Source organism: Stigmatopora argus, chromosome 22 (genome assembly GCF_051989625.1).
Source record: "Stigmatopora argus isolate UIUO_Sarg chromosome 22, RoL_Sarg_1.0, whole genome shotgun sequence".
NCBI classification, from domain to species: domain Eukaryota; kingdom Metazoa; phylum Chordata; class Actinopteri; order Syngnathiformes; family Syngnathidae; genus Stigmatopora; species Stigmatopora argus.
Window position 1 is genome coordinate 10,030,790 of NC_135408.1, and position 20,126 is coordinate 10,050,915.

General features: G+C 41.6%; 1 protein-coding gene across 8 annotated transcripts in view; it reads right to left on the bottom strand.

Moving 5' to 3' along the window:
- The window catches only part of ncor1 (nuclear receptor corepressor 1), a 29,747-nt gene that overhangs the window by 4,968 nt on the left and 4,653 nt on the right, over positions 1-20,126 (bottom strand). For 4 of the 8 annotated variants that reach the window (XM_077591604.1, XM_077591605.1, XM_077591607.1 and 1 more), the window contains exons 5-36: positions 19,653-19,838; positions 18,882-18,995; positions 18,322-18,378; positions 18,156-18,208; positions 17,755-17,821; positions 16,380-16,552; positions 15,428-15,518; positions 15,045-15,223; positions 14,898-14,952; positions 14,495-14,629; positions 12,453-12,583; positions 11,863-12,155; positions 9,098-9,163; positions 8,078-8,214; positions 7,891-7,984; positions 6,797-7,244; positions 6,578-6,701; positions 5,775-5,946; positions 5,134-5,301; positions 4,411-4,577; positions 4,200-4,314; positions 3,959-4,029; positions 3,718-3,883; positions 3,503-3,628; positions 3,339-3,422; positions 3,023-3,273; positions 2,458-2,767; positions 2,149-2,364; positions 1,556-1,756; positions 1,058-1,207; positions 588-755; positions 343-478 (exon numbers count right to left, since the gene is read on the bottom strand). In XM_077591604.1, coding sequence (XP_077447730.1) covers positions 343-478; positions 588-755; positions 1,058-1,207; positions 1,556-1,756; positions 2,149-2,364; positions 2,458-2,767; positions 3,023-3,273; positions 3,339-3,422; positions 3,503-3,628; positions 3,718-3,883; positions 3,959-4,029; positions 4,200-4,314; positions 4,411-4,577; positions 5,134-5,301; positions 5,775-5,946; positions 6,578-6,701; positions 6,797-7,244; positions 7,891-7,984; positions 8,078-8,214; positions 9,098-9,163; positions 11,863-12,155; positions 12,453-12,583; positions 14,495-14,629; positions 14,898-14,952; positions 15,045-15,223; positions 15,428-15,518; positions 16,380-16,552; positions 17,755-17,821; positions 18,156-18,208; positions 18,322-18,378; positions 18,882-18,995; positions 19,653-19,838 — 4,904 coding nt within the window. The remainder of the gene's footprint in view (positions 1-342; positions 479-587; positions 756-1,057; positions 1,208-1,555; positions 1,757-2,148; positions 2,365-2,457; positions 2,768-3,022; positions 3,274-3,338; positions 3,423-3,502; positions 3,629-3,717; positions 3,884-3,958; positions 4,030-4,199; positions 4,315-4,410; positions 4,578-5,133; positions 5,302-5,774; positions 5,947-6,577; positions 6,702-6,796; positions 7,245-7,890; positions 7,985-8,077; positions 8,215-9,097; positions 9,164-11,862; positions 12,156-12,452; positions 12,584-14,494; positions 14,630-14,897; positions 14,953-15,044; positions 15,224-15,427; positions 15,519-16,379; positions 16,553-17,754; positions 17,822-18,155; positions 18,209-18,321; positions 18,379-18,881; positions 18,996-19,652; positions 19,839-20,126) is intronic. The other 4 variants (XM_077591608.1, XM_077591606.1, XM_077591609.1 and 1 more) reach the window with 3 other exon arrangements.

Sequence of the window (20,126 nt, forward strand, 5' to 3'; positions counted from 1 at the left end):
AAACAGTAAGAACAGTCTTTCTGTAATTCTCACAATAGCAAGCTAAATGTGCTTATATATGTATGTGTATGTATGCATGCATGCATATATATGTATTTTTTTTTCAGCAACATGTTGATTTATTTATATATTTATTCATGTATTTATTTATTAACTTACTTATTACCTATGTATTTATGTCTAAAATGCCTTTCCTATTTCTGCATCCTCACCCTATTGCTACTGTGACAACAAAATTTCCTGAATACGGGATGAATAAAGTTATCCAATCCAAATGCTGTCCAAAAAAATTGTCAGAGGTGTGGTCATGCATCAAGATCAAATCAAGGTTGTCACTCTTACATAAGAGATGTGATGACACTTTTGCCCTGAAAGATGCTTGGTCGCTGCTGAACAACCACTTCCTGCGTCCTGAGCGAAGGGGAAGGAGAGTGCAGATAACCTTGGCTTGCTGGTCGGCCCGGTTGCTCAACAACACCTGATGCAAGAAAAAATGGCAAGTTAGCACCTGAGGGGAGACCTTGTCGACGTTCAAATTATGCCCGAGTCGATTGCAGCTCCTCGCTTACCAACTGGCACATACTCACCTCCCCGAATATAATCATTGGCCCTCTCTCTTTCCCGCTCCCGTATTTCTCGATCCCGCTGCTCTCTTTCCTTTTCCCTCTCCTTTTCCTGTTGCTCCCGGTCCCGTTCTCGCTCGCGCTCCACACTCGCAGCTGCAGCAGCTGCGGCAGCGAGATGGGCTTGATGACCTACAGTTGATAAAGAGACAGACATCACATGCAAGATTTACTCAATAAACCATAACAAGGCATTTGGGGGCAACATCTATTAAAGGTCATTTCATGCCCCTTGGTGCAGACACACAAAAAAACACACGTTGGTGCCTAATGTTTTTATCTAAATAACCAGGTAAGCATATTGAGGCTATATTCTTAATTTACAAAATAAACCTTGGGAGGTGGGCACGCCATGAGAAGGGTCAAGATACACAAGACTTTAGCGAGGCAGTTAAGGGAACATGGCTTGTAGGCATTGGGGAGGGAATCCTCACCTGGCGATATGGAAGTTGGGTTGAAAGCCCTAGTAGTGAAAGGGGGCTGAGCTCCAGGCAGGTAGGCGATACGTTCCAAAGTGGGAGTACCTGTCCCCCCAGGGTGGGGCAAAAGGATAGTTGGAGGCATCTGCGCTAGATCAATGATCCCTTTTACAGACAGAAGCAAAGGGCCAATGGTCAACAATAAAAATCATTTTTTTTCAATGTATTAGCACTCTATACACCCATCAAAACCACCACCACCAGTGCTCCCAAATGCCCGGTTTTGTCCATGTTAGGTAAGCAGGATCGCAACAAAGTTTGAAGGTGGTAAACCCCAAGGAGGCAACCAACCACTTGGAAAGTCTATCTAAATATGTCTGGGTCCTTTACTTCTGGACATCTGCAAAAGGTAGCCACTACACTACTTAACAGCGACACAGTATGCAAACAAGAGATCATCCCAACCAGGGTTTCTTCGACAGGTAAGAGACGGTAGCTGGTGGAGAGCCATACCTCGGGATCCGGCTGAGTACGGCATAGGAGCCTGCTGCTCCCGCGGGGAAACCCCGCGAGGCATGTCAGGCCGGGGGATGACTTGCATCTGCTGGGAAGTGATGTAATCGTTCAGGATGGTCTGCCTGGTGTTCTCCATGGTGTATAGTTGGTAGGTGTTGTGGTAAGCGGTAGGAGATGGTTGTCTGGGGAACATGAAGGCTGCAACACATAGGAAAGAGCCTTAACATCTACGAGAAATGGGTTTACGTACTGCATTACAGTAATCCCTCGACTATCGCAGTTAATGTAGACCAGACATGGCCGCAATAATCGAAAAATTGCGTAGGGTCACCCCTATTATAACTTTTTTTTCCCTTCAGTGCTGAGTCTTATTAGCAAGAGTGGCTTTCGCTTACGAGTTTGGGCATGAATTTTCACATTTTTATGAACTTTAAAGAAAAAATAATGAACAGTGGAAAAAAATCGCTGCATAGTTAATTCGCGATAATCGAGGGATTACTGTAATTCATGTTCAAATTAGGCACAATGCTTTTTCATTTGGTGCTATTCTTCCAGATTTAGGATGAATTGAGCGCATAGTGTCCAATTACCAGGATCAATGACTCGGTGAAAAGCGAGACTGGGATCTAGATGTGGAGGAAGGTGGGCTCGGTACACTTCCCCGGGAACAACCTGCCGGTGGTGAGGGTCGAAGGGGCTGTGAGAAGCCCTGGGATCGCCACCCGACACGGGGGACTTGGCTGGGACACTATCCCGCTGCGTGGGCGTCAAGGAATTCTTCCTTTCGTGCACACCGGATTTTGCTCCTTTGGGGAAGGCATTTTTGAGAGCATTAAAAATGGTAACATATTTCAAACATTTATAAAAAAATAAGTTATTTCGAAGCGCATGGGAAATACCATCGGATGAACGCCCCAGCATGGGTGAACCTCTGGTCACAGAATTGGAGCTGTAGTTGACAGGGGTCCTACGGGCATTGGCGTCCTCGTACATGCTTGGGCTGAGCTGAGATTTAGCGGCTTCCTGGTGTGTCGAGCGCAGCACAGACGCGGTGGAGTTCACCACCGAGGTGTGGCGCACTGCCTTGCTCTCCTCGTACTTGCTTCGTTCCATTGCTTCGAGCTGGGGTAGGCTGTGGGCTAGTTTACTGGGACTGGTAATGAGGGACTTCACGTTGTGCTTGATCGTAGGTTGGTTCAGAGAGTGGATCTAGTAAAAGCACATGATTGTGAAGTAACGTCCAAGCAAGCGTGTTTAAACGTCGGCCAACGTGAACTTGACAATTCTTACAAAAATCACATTAAAGCAAATTGAATGACAGGATTAAACCAATTAGGCCTGGCTGGTGAGGCAATTCAATTGGGAATGCATCACAATCAACATTCTTGGCCACAACGAAATATGAGAAGTCAGAGAGTTATTTTTTTAGGCCTAAAAAGAAGATAGAATTTGGAAAAGTCTAACCTGGGACATGGCGCCTTCGATGACCCTCCTGTCTGACAGGTCGGGAGTTTTTCTGAGGTCCTGACCCGACTGCTCCTGTCGAGGGATCTCATGAATGGAGCGCCCAGTCTCTTTAATGGTGTTAACTCCCTCGTAGGGCTTTCCTTTGCCAATTCCTCCATCAAAAGAGCGAATAGGTGGGCTCTCTCGTTTAATCTGTTTCCCGTATTTCAAAATGTCTTCGTATGTATCTGGAGCGGATCTCGGTGTTCCTACAAATGGGGAGCGAGGGTTTCATTTCTTTTGTAAAAAGTTGGGGGTGCAATTCATTTGTTACCTTGCATTATAGACCCGGTGATTATTTGTCTGTCTTTTGAATCTCCATGGAAGCCTTCTCTGGGCAAGGCTCTGCTAATCAAGCCTGAAGCATAAATAGCAATGGTCATACATAAATGGAACTTTGACACAGACATGCGTACTTGGATAATGGTTCTAGACTACCTTCAAATGGTGCCCCTTCCCTGCCGGGGTGGCCCCGACTAATGGGTCCCTCCATCATGTCATAAGTGCGTTTCAACTCGTGGCCAGTTCTGGGACTACGGGTATTTTCCCTTGGGTTCTTGATGGCTTTTGAATGGATACAATGAGAATGACATTGGGGTGTTTGTTCAAATATAGCAACCATGATAGAGGACATGGTCAGCCAGCACGCATACCATCATAAGAGAGGATGTGACCACTCTTGCTCTCGTAGATAACGTGTCCTTTAGTCAACTGGTCTCGTGCCTTGTCAGAGTTACTCAAGTCTTCTGTGGCCAGTTTTGTGATGGTGCCCTTCAGCAGGTCAGCAGCAACGGTTGATTGGGAAAGGGCTGGTGTGCCCTAGAAAAAAAATGATACAAAAAAAGATGACAAATAACACATTTCTATTGCATTTTCCCATCTTTTGTCCTTTACCTGAGTGATTGATCCTCTAAAAGACAGATTGTCCCCCATTTTTGCCAGATTTCCTCTACCATCATGTATTGCTGAAGAAAAAAAAAACAAAAAAGGCAACATATAATTACAGCAAGAACAGTTTGAAACATTACCAGTGACCAATATATCACTTTTTTCATGCATTCCTGCAAACTACTTTGAATTTGCCAATGTTAATTGCGTGCAATTGAGCCCAATTCTAGTTATGTGGGTGTCCTACCAGACTTATTGGGATCTTGGTGTCGAGGCAAGCCCAAAGAAATGGAGCCCACTGTGTTCTTACTCCCGTCAGTCCCATAAATAGCGTGCGAAGGTAGGTACGTGCCTGGGGTTCCCTGAAATAAGAGAAACATAAAAGAGCAACTTAACTCACAGTAAAATAATTGAAAAGGTAAGGAAGTAGCATTGGTGGAATTGCCATGAGTTCTTACCTGAGATATTGAGCCTCCATGAATGAAGGATGGCTTATCTGTGGGTTTGGTGGTTGGAATGAGAGGAGGAGGAGAGGGAATGTTAGGAGGTCGACTGGGCCTGCTGAAAGCCATGCGGGTTCCATCTGGCAGACTCTGGATCAGCTGGTTGGGGGCTGGGTGGAGCACTGAGAAGAATGTTGGAACAAAGAGGAAAAACACTGAGAATTGATAACATATGGACAACAATTCAAGTGATTTTGGCTGAATTAACATCATTAATCTGCAAACTTAGAATGAGAGTTTAACCTACAGGCTCTGATTTTTTTTAAATAAACAATTCATTTAATTAAAAAAACAAATTGCAGAGCTAAAAATGTTTTCGGCTAGTTTAAGTCTGCATGGAAGTAACCAAGTCTAAACAATTCAAATGGTAAAAAACAAGTCCATCCAACATTCACCTTGGAAATGAAACCAACTCCATGATTGGTCATTGTCTCCTTTCTACTCAGACTTGGGACTAGAACATTAATTTAACACCTTAAAACAAAGCTAGAGGCAATCTTTGAAATTAGCCAGCAAGTGGAAAAGGGAGTTTAATCTTTTATATGTTGGTTCTGCACTGCAGCCAATTTAATAAGGAGAACTTATTAGTCTGGGTGAGGGTGGCTAATATCAACAGTAGAATGTTTTGGAGGCAGTTGAGAGAGTAGACAAGAAGAAGGTGAAGATGTGTGCTTTTACCTGGCGGCACACTGTAGCGGAAAGCATTATGAAGATTGGGATCAGGCTGGGGTGAGGACTTGCTTAGATCCCTGGGGGAGAGTCTGTAAGGAGAGCCCGGCCGGCCAGGATGGGCCTCCTGGTCCAGAGCCATCTTCATGTCATAAGACATGTAGGGAAGGGGCTTACCTGGAGTGCACAGGTGTAAGGACGGAAGGGAAGACCATCACTTACAAAAAAAGAATAACTCATTGAGCATTGAGTGCAACCAAAATAAATATTGCACAAACACCATTCACGGCTACGTGGAAACACGTGCGGTGAAAACTTTGCAACAGAAGCTACGCTCTCACGGCTCGCCAGTTTGGTGACAGCTGTGGAACTCGCACAACACTCGGACTTGAGGGTGTTAAAAGCTTTTCTTAAAGCTACACGGGGTGAGATCCCTGCTTGCCCTACAGAAGGTTTCTCATGTGGAAAAGCAGCAAATAATATCATTTGACTTTCTTTTTTGGGGGGGGTACACCGGGATGAAGAGGGTACCAAAAAGCACATACTTCTAATATAAAGAGCTGGTTGCAAACTGCAGCAACTGAAAGAGCTCTCTGAACAAGAGAGGTCAGAATAACAAAGAATGGAAGTGGGGTTTTTTGTTCTCCTACCATCTCTGTCAAGCAGAGTTGGGCTGCGGGTGTTGAAGGGCGGTCTGCGTTCGAGCTCTCCCTGGTCTTGCCTCTGCTTTTCCTCCTGGTGTGCCGATGCATGCGCTGCTTTGATCTGGTGCTGCAACATGGCAAAGCCGCTGATGGGCACGGGACTAGGGCCGTAAGGCACCTTGAGAAAGAAATAACACAAATCTATGCATTTGATGTAAACATGCAGCAAGATAAGTATAGATGTCTAATTTATTTAAGGCAGCGGTATCAGACTCGGGTTGGTTTGCGGGCCGCTTTAAAGTCAACTTGATTTCACGTGGGCTGGACCATTTTAGATATAATATTTAGTTTTTTTTTTTTTATAAATGGATTAAAAGCACTGGATTAAAAGCCCTGAATATTCAGTTTTTATAGATCTAAAACAATGTTTATTTTAGCTTTTTTATATATTTTTAGATTTTACAAAATGATTTTTGAACTAAAAACAGAAAAAAATGATTAAAAAATTACAATTATTGATTTGAAAGGGGGAAAATCGGGAAATGTAATATACATCTATACTCTTCATTTTAATTTGATCTTAAAACAGAAAGTCGGCACTCATGATTTACTTTCCCGGGCCACACAAAATTATACGGCGGGCCAGATTTGGCCCCCGGGCCACCACTTTGACACATGTGATTTAAGGTGTATGACCGACTTCAAAATGGAAGTCAGAGAATGGTCAAAGGCAGCCAATATATTCCGAATTTGTTGGTTTGAATAATAAAATTCAGATGGTAAATTGACGGCTTGTAATGGCAACTAACCATTGGCGGAATGGCAGCTGCTCGCTGATGCATCTGCTGGATATTGTTTAAAATTTGCTTAGGTGAAGACACCAGGACTGTGCCTGTGGGGTGGAGCAAAGATGGCTTCTCCATAGAAAGTATTCTGCAAAAAGCAACAATAAATATTATTCAGGAGGCATTCACAAGGAAGATGAGAAGAGGGACTAAAATAACAATAATAATAAAAAAAATCCATGCCTCTGTCTTTCAGGCTCAGCATCCACATCTTCATCAGCGCTGCAGGTGGCGCTGGAGTCATTATCTGAGTGGAGCTCCTTGGGCCTGTCGCTATGTTCTCCTCGGTCTCCTTTCTCCTTGACCTCAGGCTCCATTTTGACCAGAACCTCACCAGATTTCATGTCCACGTCTTGAGGTTCAGGTTTTGGATTGACCACACCCGAGTATGAAGACACTGAGCTCTTTTCTTCATGAGAAGCAGCCCCACCCTCTGGGCTTTTCTCTTCCTTGACACGCAGTTGCCCGTATGAAGGTTCTGAGGTTTTGGCGTTGCTCGCCAACGCATCTGGATCGGCGTTGTGAGGCGCGTCTGCGGCCGTGTTGTCTGCTCTCTTGGAGTCGCCGGACTTGGTCGGGTCAGTTTGAGACGGGGAGGGAGCGCTCTCTGTATCGGAGCTATTGACACCTCCTGAAGATGTGAGAAAGGGTCAAAAAATAGCAAGCAATGTTCAAACCACAGAAGACATAGTACTTTTTACTGTGTAGAAATATTTTCCGGTCATATTCTTTCTACAATTAAAAATGAACAATGACAGATATCAAACAAAAAGTGTCTATTTTAAATAAACCTAAAAAATAGTGGCTTAACAAACGACTTCCATTTGTAATGGCACAAATGTCTTTCCAAGAAATATCACACGTGACCGCAATTGACAACAATCTTATCTTATTATTTGCCCGTCACCCCAGTGTTTGATTATGTTAAGATCAAGGCCTCGATGACGTTGTAAAAAAAATGGCAGGCATTGGTAGCCTTAACTCTTTCAGAACCACCGACGATGATGGACGTCCAAGTTTATATTAGTTTTTCATGAGTAAAGGATGAATTAAAAATTATTTTTAAAAAAAAGTAATAATACAATGTATTTAACGTCTGCTGCTGCCAATGAGTTCAACACACGCCATATTTTTAGCTTTTTTTAGGCATTTCTACGCATATAAATTGACAGTTTGGACGCTTCATGTGCTTCGTCCTTGTAGTAACAGATAACGAACATTCAAACCAATGTGCTCGAGTCAACGAGTACATGCTTGATATCATCTTTGGTTCTAACCTTCGCTGTCATCTGCGTTGTCGTCATCGTCGTCAGGTGAAGCCGTGGTTAGACCTTCACCTTGGGACCTATCGGCACGAGCCCGCCGTGTGTCCTGGGTATCAGCGAGAGGGGGACGGTAAGTCACATTGTACGTACGAAGCACTTTAAATGGCATATCAACGTAGGCAACCTTCATATGCGTTACCTGCTTATGCTGCTGCAGCAGGTTGTCCAAATTGTGCCGTCGTTTGTAATTGAAATAGAAGTTTTTGCACTGCGCCTCACTTTTGGTGCCCACCATTTTGGCGATGGCTGTCCAGTTTCGCCCATGCTCAACTAAACCTGATGAGACGACAGCAACATTAGAAAGAAGCTCAACAATATCATCAAAGAAAAGAGGAACCGCGGAGTCTGACGAGGACATTTTAATACTTCCCAGCATATGTTTACCACGATAAAATCTTGTTATATCATGTACAGTTCGTTCGTGTTCTATTTTCTTGATTATGAAATTTTTCATCCTTCTCAACAACTACTGCTATGTGCATTACCTGCAATACAAATAAACCCAGAAAGGTATTATCCTGAGCAAGAGCAATAGAACTAGTAATAATGTACAATACATTTTGGGAAATTTTGCAAATTGCAATGTACTGTTAGTTTAAGCCAATGTGTTACAAAACATTTTGTTTACTTGGGTTGAACGACTGCTGCATGAGACTTTGCATGGGCAATTTTTCTTTGGTTAAATACAGCCATTTGTTTGGTTCATTTTGATTGGCTTAAGTCTAAGTTCTTGTTAAGTTCCCTTCATGTAAGCCAATTTGTTGCTGCGCATGCAACTGATAAGAGAACTTCAAAGCCTCAATAGCACTTAAAAAGTGCAAAAAATGGCAACGTTTTACATGCAAAGGGGAACAGAATTGTTGCACATGACCAGTTGAAGGTGGAGAAAAAATACACAGCATGTGATTTAATCGAATTAAATGCACCACACTTACCAATCCAATTGGAAGCAGTAAAAGTAAGAATCCATTGCATAAACTGACAGAATCTGAACTTCAAATAATTTGTGGTGTGTTGCATTCTCTAGCTTCAAATGTGTCTTTTTAGTCTTACAAATGACTACGGCAAAATCAAAAGGTTAAGGAAAGTGGAAAATCCAGGAAAAAGAAGGCCCACCAGAATCACCAATAGGAGAAAGAGTGAATAATTCAAACTTTACCCTTTTTGGCAACTTCCATCTCCTCCTCGGTCCAGCGAGAAGTTTCTCCAGTTTCACCAGCACCAGCTAAATCACAAAGCAAAGAGACCCAGCCCCATTAGCACTGACAGGAGAAATGGAGGGGAGCGCGAAAGAGAGAGACGTTGTGTGAGGGAGGGAGAGAGAGAAAGAGAGAGAGAAAAGCAGACAGAGAAGCCGTCCTCTTTCCAGCCGGCTTCTTCTCATGGCCTCTAATCTAATAATCTGTTTACATTCACAAGCTGCTGAGACCTACTCCCTCTCACTCCCTCTCACTCCCACTGTCACTCTAGGTCATTCCCCACCCTGCACACTCACATTCTCCTCCCCCCCTTTCCCTAGAGCTCAAAAAAGCCACCGGCCTCTATAATCCACAAGGGGAGGTCCTTAGTCAGATGATGTAGTACCAGACAGTAGACGGAATGGCAAATATATACTTGGATGCAGGCTAAAGAAAGTAGAGCCATGCTGTCTCAACCCTTGCCCCGTCATACAAACACACTCCCTCTTGACTCTAATCGAAACATAAGGTTTTGATCACCACAATATGTACATAAAAGCCAATAATTCTCAAATGAAGGTGAAAAATGATCAGAAATTCGTAAAATGCCATTGCTACTTTGGCCAATCAAACGTCAGGTTTTTACGTACACGACTTGTCTACTCGCTGAAGTGCGCGGCTCGAATGGAGAAATCCATCTGGAAGGGGCGTTGCATCGACAGTCAGCCCTTCCAGTTTAAATCAATTTGACGTCCGTTGTTGTCAATGGCACCTCATTGCCGCATAGCTGATCACTTCCAACTTACAAATGCACGAGCACCAAATTGACAGAAGCGTAGGTCCAAGATTGAAGCGAACTTTGCCTCAGTTCCTCCTGTAATGTCAACTGAAACAGTGTAAACATGTGGACCAATATAGAAGGAGATAATCCTTTGGCATTTGCAGTGGGGTTGCCCCCACTTCAAAGATGATGCGTGGGTTCAATTATCGTTGCCGTGATGGCTCCCACCAAAACCTTTCTCTCCTTCACTGACTCACACAAATCCAATGGAGGTCTACGCTACTCTGCTTCTGCCTTCGGTGGCAAAACTCACATGTTCTCCCCGTGACGGGCCCTTCTGGGTGGTCATTGATCTGAGCCATAAAAAGGGCCTGGGTGTCTGCCTACAGCGTATCGCCTGACCCCATGACAGGAGCCCACCTCTCGTGCAGCCTCCCCTCCTCCACAACTTCAAAAAAAGATATGAACTGACTTAACCCCCTTCAGCAGCACAGCAGTTGCCGAGCACCAAATAACACACCAAAGCCCAAATGTAAGCAATCCTTCATACGCAAAAATGCACCATTTATACTGTGAGGGCGTCATGGTGACAGTACTTTATAGAAATCGGTGAAGCTAAAAGCACTAGGACCGCACGGAACACGTGTGCCCGTGACAGCCGTGGAATGGGCTTGTCCCATCACGTCGCTCCTGTGCTTTAACCCTTTAACGCAGGGGTAGGGAACCTATGGCTCGGGAGCTACATTTGGCTCTTTTGATGGGTGCATATGGCTCTCCAATCACTTGTGAGGTAAACTATGGAAACTGCTGGTGTGAAAGCGCAGGAATAGGAGCGTTACGTTGGTATTATGGCATTGACACTACCCCAGCGCCTTTATAATCATTTTTTTTTCCATTACACTCTTTTGTATGGATTTTCTTATTGATACTCATTGATTAGCAACAATGTAACAATGTTGTCAAAAGATTTCAGAGACTTTTTGTACTTTAAAAGTGGTGAAGTGACTAAAAAAGGCACACATTTTCATGTATGTTGACTTTTAAATTCGGAGCATGGCTCTCAAGGATTAACATTTAAAAAATATGAATTGTTTATGGCTCGTTCCATCAAAAAGGTTCCCGACCCCTGCTTTAACGGATACGTTACTATTTGACATACCTGACTTGTTAGCGACCAGTATTTTGTATATAGAATAGAAACTATGGCCCCCAGATAAATCTCTAATGTCTATTAATAATGGCTTCAATTTCAAAAATTAAAACTCAATTTTTTGGTTTTCAATTAAAACAAATAAAATGCATAAAACCTTTTTACAAAATGAAGAGAACGATTGCAGTTGCATCGTTCTGATTTGTGATTATTGTTCAAATAAAATAAATAAAAACGGGGAGCTGGCTGTGAATGAACATTGGTTCATATGCCGCTCCCAGTCAAAGTGGGTTGGACGTCTGGTCCCCTAAATTGGCAGCCAATGAGTTGAATGAGCGCCCTAAAAAGCGTTAGAGACAAAACGCCAGATCACTAAACAAGATCAGAGGTCAGAGGGTACAAGGGACCGGACGGAGCGCACGCTTGCAGATTTGTGAATGACAGCATAGGGCCGAACCTGCATGGCCATCCCAGACGACAGCGGCGAGATCGGGTGTAAAGAGACGCACGGCGTACTTACGAAACATTGAACAGATGATACAGATTAGTGCCAAAACAAGATTAACAGATAAGGGCTTGGATACCTGAGAACAACCTATGTGTTCACAGATGGAGAGACGGATTTGTGAGGGTGAAATTGTAGAAGTGTGACTGACTACCATAACGGCGGCTAGAGCGCCATACAGTCATGGGAATGAATTGGCAATACTGGGGATTTTTTTACATGTGCAATCCATTTAGACGTCCAAGTCAAAATGAATTGGACATTTAGATGGCCATCAATTGTACCGTGCTAAGAATTTTTGACCGTTCACCTTTAGATTCCAGTGAAGCTACCGGAGTCGGCGGCTTGGTAGGTTCCTTGGTGGTCTTTTGAGCCGCGTCAGATTTGTGGAGCTGCGGAGGACCTGGCACGGCAGCCTCCGAAGCAGGGGGAGGAGCTTCCTCGGCCGCCACAGTGGCGGCCTCGTTAGCCATGGAGCGCGTGGTGATCCTTCCCTTGCGTCGGCCCTGGCTATTGGCAGTCTTCCTGCCACGCGGCGTGTTTTGCTCCTTTCCGTCCTCGTCCTCCGCACCATCGCACTTGTCTTTGTCCTTGCCAATATCCCTGTGGTTTTCGAGGAGGTAAAAACGGCTTTAGAGACTGCTCGGAAAGAACATCTAACCTCACTTGAGTCAGCAAATGCAGGCTGGATTGCACCGTCCCATCAATCACACAATACTTGTGGTTATCAGGTCCCATTATGTCATTTTTAGAAAAATCGGAATCAGATAAAAAAAAAAAACTATATTTAGATATATACATATAAATATATATTTATGTATTACTTTTATTTTGATGTATTAACTCATGGCTACCATTCGCGTTAACAGACGTACAGAAATGCACTACTTTCCAATTCACCTTGACTCCTCTTTTTCATCTTTCTCTTCCTCGTCTTTCTTTTCCTCGTCTTCTTTTTTCTCGCACTTCTCAGATTTCTCCTCTTCGTTTTTATCTTCTGACTTCTCTTCTTGTGAAGGACGTGTGATTTGCTATAAATGGAAAAACAACATCATTATTTAGCATGTTACACAATACAATAGGGTCTGATTTGCTTAGAATAAAATTCTGCCTTCTTGTGAATCTATTGAAGAGTATAAATTTCTCACCCAACAACTGCATATTCTAATTGTGCCTCTTTGCAAACAAGAACATCTTAAACTCTGACAACTTCTGCTGTCAAAAACGTAGTTGATGCACTCTGAGGTTGTCAGGAATTATTCAAACATTAAAGCCGTATTATTCTCTTTGCTCTCCCTTCATTGTATACTCCTGACCTGGTGGTTTTCCCTATCCTTATTTGTGCGTCATATGAGCAGGGCAGGGATTTGCGTTTCCATCACAACAAAGCTGCTCTTGTCAAGGTGTGTTTTTAACAATTGATGGGCTTGCCTGCAGACAATCTACTGTACTTACAGTATCTATGACTGTTTGGGTTGAGTCAGAAAGAGACTTTAAACTTAAAATTACGTTTTCAAAGACATCAAGAGGCATTCTTAGTGACGGTTTGCGTGGTGGTCTACGTTTCACAACTTTTTGCTCCCTAATTTGCATGATTCAAGAAAAAAACAGATTCCTAAATGAGAGTTTGGCTTAACGTATGTGGCGAGGATAGCATCCAACTTATACTACACCATTACCCCTTCACTCATTTCTTGTCAATAATAGTGCGTGTTTTGGCACTTGACAATCCAGAAATATGTGCTGTCGGTTCAAAGACTGAGATGTTCTGACAATACTTGTTCTTCAGTGGGATGCTGTTTTGGTTGGCTCAGTGAGTGTTTATTTTGGAGGCGATATGAGAAGTGTGGCATTCCTGCATTTCTCTAACACTCTTTAAAAGGCCTCTGCACAGATGTTCAGAAAAAAAAGGAAACTGTGGTGTTTTCACTATTTTTAAACAAAGCTCTTTTCTAGCGAGACTGACTATTTTTCAGTTATGCTGATTCACAACTTCCAGTTCCTTTCATAAAGCATTAAGATGATGTTTTTCCTAAGTTAGGCTGGGTAAAGGCGAGCAGGTGAAATGATCAAACAACCAACTGCATTAGGTACCATTGGTTTAATACCATTAGATAGAAATGTGCAGATTTTGTAGTTCAACTTGCAGACTGTGAATATTCCAGAAACATGTTGATCTCCAAATCATTTTCACTTCAGGAGGGTATAATTCTCTTAAAACTAAGCCCAAAACATGTTACCGTGGGCCCTGTGTGGACATTTCCTAGAAAGCCCATCCCAAAAATAGCTACATAGGAGTGTCAAAAAGCCCAATGAAATCGGCTCTGTATTGCCAAACACCACCAGTCAAAAAAAACAACACACTCAAGACATAGGAAATGCATTGAGTGTGGATTCCGAGCTAGTAAACATACCTGCATGCTCAATTGTTGCTGATAAAAAACCTCTTTTGTCTGCTGTGAGTCACAGCTTACTGCCTCTAACCTCCAGTGCTTCCATAGCTGTGGTAACGACAGCAAAAGTGGCGCAAACCAGTGTCTCACGGAGCTTCTAAGAAGGGCTGCCGGACATATTCCGGGAAAGCGTGTCATCGGGCTGCTTAAGCGGGCCAAAGAATTGCACCATCTCACATGAACGCACTAATCTACGCAGGGTCATTTGAGGTAATCCCTGTCGAGCAGTCCTCTTTGATTGGCACTCACAGCAGTACGGGAAATTTGGGGGCCTGACACTTCTGTTTCACGAGAACTGTGGCGACCAGAAAATGGAAAACGACCAACCGGACGGACTCAATGGATTAGCAACCTGCGCTGGCTACGATGGGGAGTCTTTTTTTCCCACAATCAATTCCTCTCGTTCTATTGTTTCTCACATGTCCTTCAGAGTCAAAACACTGAAGGGAACTTGTATTCACTGTATATATTAATAGCAATGCCACCTACTATCGAAGGATTCTTTAAATGACATGACATCACCTGGTTCCTTCCCCTCCGTCTACCGTAGTTGCGTCTCACTAGCGTTTTGTAGTTGTGGTTCTTCTTGGTTAGGTAATAGTACAGGACACAGTCAGCGACACACTGAAATTGAAAGGAAAACAGTCAAAGGATATATACCCAATACATAAAATATGTACTATATTATAGTATTATCGAATCAGTCACCACTTTTGTCCGACAAATGCGGCTTATGTGAGAGTAAATACGGTATCTTTTTGTAGGAAAATGACTAGATTACATTTTATATACATTTTATTTACATATTATACTATATAAAACACAATACTGAAATTAAAGGCTAAATAATTCAAGTATCTCTATTAAGAGCCCGAAAAAAAATGTAGTTCACCTTTCTTTCTAGATAAGAGGCGATCAGGCCAAAGTTTTTTGGATGCTGGACAAACCTGCCAAGAGATGCCAGTGTCATTGTTAAAAAAAAAACAATTTAACCATTGATGACCATATTGCACTTTTGCCTTAAGCATGAAAAACTCACTTGTCTTTAAAGATCTCTTTTTCATGCTCGGTCCAAACGTTCATAAATTGTCGGGCTTTATACACCTTCATGGGGTCGTCCATCAAGCCGTTCATGTTGATGAACTTTACTCGCCTCTGCTCAGAGTCATACATCATGGGAGGGATGACTGACAGTTGTCTCATCTGTTTTTCATTATTCTGTGAAGCACGGACATGTCGTAGAGATCTTAAAAAAATACTAGTTAAAAATAAAAATGGAGATAAAGCTATTTTAATGGTGGGTTTTAATCAAAGAGCCCCGTCGAATTTCAATTTTTGTTGCTTTAGTGAATGCAGTATGCATTTCAGAGATAAGGGTTATAAACAACGTTTTTACACGTGATATTTGTTGACATCACATACCTCCTGTTCAGAAAGACCGTCAATAATTTCCGAAATCTCATGCTCGCTTCTGGCGATTGTTGCCGAGAGACCCGTTCCTCTTTGGCCAACCCTAGAAAAAGCAGAGTAAAAAACATTTTCGATTTTGATCTCTATTTTACATCATATCGACACCTTATTACAAACCAAAGAGTACCTCTTGCCTGGGTGACATCATATCTTTGCAAGGTGTTGCTTCAGAGGACTGCTAGACACAATCTTAAAGAAGCCTGTGCTATTATCCTTTTAAGGCTGGGCGATTTATTGATTTCATGAATTACTTTGAGTTACTTTTTTCGACAGATGATTGGAAAAGTATTTTTGTTGTCGTTTTTTGCCATCCCCCAAAAATATTCAATTAATTATTCCATTAGAAAAAGCTTGTTTCCTTGTGTCTTTATTACTTTGTATTCTGGGGCTCACAGCACAAATAGGGGGAGAGAGAAAAAAATTCAGACAGTTTTTGGACTCTATATACATAACTTTTGTTCAACATTTTTAAGGAGGAATCTTGTTTTTGCGCTTTCATTGTCTTTTGCTCCAACAAAATGTTGAGGGGAAAAAAAACGTAAATCTATTTAATGGTGTAACAAATCAGGATATTTTGGTGTTGGGCCATATTGGCTAGCCAGTTATTTTTTTAAATTTTTCTTGTGACTTTCATTGAACTACAACACGAGCGTTTGTTTTATTCAAGAGTGAGAGGGACGTGGCACCCATTAAGCAACTGAAAAATTAATGGCGTATGGTACGGTATTTTGTATTCCCAAAGCCAATGATGTTCTTTAATCAGTATGAAAACATCTAGAATAGAAAGGGAAAATAGCATGCAGTGTAGGGAAAGGAAGTCTGGAGGCAAATAAGTACTACAGATAGTTCCTTTGGTAAAAATGAATACTGTACCAAAAGGTAGAGTGTATATATGGGTTATCACCTCTGGAAGCGCTCTTGCTGCTCCCTCTGCTTCCGGATCTCAGGGAATTGCCTTTCATAATACTCCCGCGTTCTGCTGTCTTTGGCTTTGCGCCTGGGGTTGTTCTCCATACGCTCCACCTTTTTCTCCCAAGCTTCCATCAGCTGATCATAGCGTTGGCAGATCTTCTGTTCCTGAGTGCAGAGCATAGAAACTAATAAAATAATGGATCAATGTCAGAAAGTCGAACACATTGGAATGAGTCAAACCAACGCAAGGTGAAACATTTTTGCACAACGGGTGAAATCATTCTAAATACGGTATATGGCTAATCAATGCCACCAGATGACCATTTAAAATATCATACCCACGCGATTGCAGTAGTGCATACGTATAATGCTTCCATGGACATTACCTAGACCGCATGTGTCAAAGTGGCGGCCCGGGGGCCAAATCTGGCCCGCCACATCATTTTGTGTGGCCCGGGAAAGTAAATCATGAGTGAGCCGACTTTGTGTTTTAGGATCAAATTAAAATGAAGAGTAGAGATGTATATTAAATTTCCTGGTTTTCCCCCTTTTAAATCAATAATTGTCATTTGTAATCCATTTTTTTCTGTGTTTTTAGTTAAAAATCATTTCGTAAAATCTAAAAATATATTTAAAAAAGCTAAAATAAACATTGTTTTAGATCTATAAAAAACTGAATATTCAGGGCTTTTAATCCAGTTCTTTTAATCCATTTATAAAAAAAATCTAAATATTATATCTAAAATGGTCCGGCCCGCGTGAAATCAAGTTGACGTTAAAGCGGCCCGCGAGCCAACCCGAGTCGGACACCCTTGACCTAGACAAAATAATATACTGAATTCACAATAGGATTTTCCTTTGATATGCAATACAAACGGACAGCTAATATCAAGGTCTGTGCAGTTATATTTAGATATATGGCATAAAATCTGGAATGGGAGGACAATGCAGCCTCATTTCCACATTTGAACTACAGACTAAAAAGTATTTTTCCTCTCGGCAGGAAGCCTCCAGCTCGCCACAATTGTTTCAAGTCCAAAGGACTGTCAAACAGCAAACAGCTAGAAGGAAGTGTTATTTTCTAAAATATTAGAAACAACAGCAAAAATATGTTCCATGTTATGGGATTCTGTTATAATTGCCATAATTACAATTTACTGATCACAAGAAAACACATTGCATGTAAACAATTTCAGTACTGTCGAGTGAAGTTTGCCATTAAAGATGACATCCTTGTGCCCCAGCCTTATATTTTAAACAAAGTTCCAGCAAAACAAACGCAACTGCAAGATGGATTTGTATTGAGAAAACCTTTTATTTTTTTACCAGTCACGGTGCAAAATCATAAATAAGGGAGAAACACTTACCCTTTGTTTACGAGCATGATTCCTTCTCTTAAAAAACAGAATCAGCTTCTTCCTCATGACTTGATTGCTATGGTGAAAACAACATGATTATTTTGTGTTTTATAGTGTAGAAATGCAATGTTAATGTGGTATATATAGTCGCTTTAGTTCGAATGATGTTTTGGGGTGTTTGTTTTGTTTTTCTACATCATTAACGGCTAACTTAGTTATGTCTTTTAGTTCACTTTCCTCTACTCTTCTTAAGAGCCAACTCAATCAGGTGACTAGACAAATCTGATTGCGCCAAATGATCACACGAGTTTTGTCATAATAAGGTCAACACGTTCGTTAGCTGTTTACGTGCATACAGAATATAATCTTAGGAATCAAAAGTTTTGTGGTGTACGACGGTCAATACTCACGTTTTAATGTTGTCATGGTACACTTTTGTGTCAGATGGTTGATTGTAAAGAGGCTAGGCAATGGAAACAGGGGGGAATGTTATCATTAAAAGATTCCTGTGCAGTCATTTTAATTTTTCAAGTCATATTGAGCAAGAAATTTGAAAATGTACAACACCAGCCATACCAGCTCAACCTTGGGTCCAAGTCCTTCCAGTATTTTATGGGCTTCTTCAGCCTTTTTCTAGAAGATTAGAGGAGGTAAGACAACATTGCATAAGGTAAGATAATTAAATACAGTGAACAGATTTTGAAATAATTATTGTTTTTTACAGCAGACGAGAAAATATATCATCAGAAACAGATTATATATGCTGCACTCCAGTTTCTGCCATTGTTTGAATGTTTACTTTTGCAAAATGATGCACCCTAATTAGAGCTAGCCTCTTAATGGAATTTTATATTTGATTAGAGCATAAAGCTAGAAGATTCTATCAGACTCAATCACGGTTTTGGGTGATAAAATATACACTGTCTTTTTGACCTTTGATTTGTCTGTCAGTTGTAAGTCAAAAATAACCAGTGCACTTCATTAAAAAATAAAAAATAAACCCAATGAATAATAAAAAAGAACTCAAAGCTTACAAAAAGTTATTTTTTTGTCCATAGCATCAAAATGTTGATTGCTAAAATGATGCATTAATGGTTGTTGCAAATCCGTCTCACTAATCAAAACGGACAACTCACCCTGTTCTCATCATAAATGATTTGGACGATGCTGCGGTGCTTGTGTTCCACTGGGGGAGGGGTCACTGGCTTTTCTGGCTCAACTGGTTTTGCAGCTTCCTCCTCCAGTTGTTGCTAGGAAACAACAACATTTTTTTTTGTTGTAAAAAATCATGTTAAGAAAAGTACACAAGATAAAACCCACACAAGTGAGTGCCTATAATCCATTCAGGACGCAATTGTCGATAATTTTCCATCTGTCCTCTGTGGTGATATGATTTTAACCTCAGATAAAAGGAAAACATAAGGGTGAAATCGGATTACTCTCACACGGGGGATTCAAGTATGAAATAGAAAAACTCAAACAAAGGTTCACAGAGGTCATGTTGCTGACTCCCAACTCCAGACATGTTGAACTAGGAATGTTTGGTTGGTCAACATACTAAAGGTTATGTACACCAGTGGGTTAAGATTAGGAGTTCCTGAAATGCATTGACTAAATAAATCCCTGAAAATTTTGAGGAAATGCACTCCTAAAATGTATTCGTCTGCAGTCCATCTAATCATGCATTCCCATCTGATGAGGAAGAATTCCAAAACAAATAACTGACTAAACAGAGACAAACTGAATAAAAACTAACAGGAAGACTCAAAAATATTCGAAAAAAAAAGAAACTAAACCATTTTCTGCTTACATTCTTGTTGAGGAATAAATACACATGACTCCCAAATGATAAAACCGCTGTTATGGGTTTCAGTTTAAAATCCAATAAAGACAAATGGACAACTAACTTGCTTTTTCTTCAGCTTGAAAATCTGCTGCTCCACTTTAGCAATCTCTCTATCCACACGGTCCATACTCTGAATCAGCTCTTCCTTGGATAGCTTGGAGGGAGACGTGTCGTGATCTTCGCCGAGGTGCAACGTTGTTCCTCCTCCCGGGGAAGGACATTCCACTTTCACACTAAACGGCGACTCCTGGGGGAAAAATAAACAAAAATACAATCCATAAAGCTATAGCATACCACTGCAGGGTTATGATTGACAAACAGACAATGAATTTGACTCAACTGATAAAAAGACGCAACGCTAGCAACAGATTGTGACCATACATAAAAAAAAGAACTACCGTATTTTGCTGTTTAATATACCCCCCATTTAATATACCCGGGTATATTAAACGGCAGGGGTATATTAAATGGCGCACAAACGGGAAGGTACGATCCACTACGCACTCTTTATGCCGTGACGGGGTAAGAGAAAGTC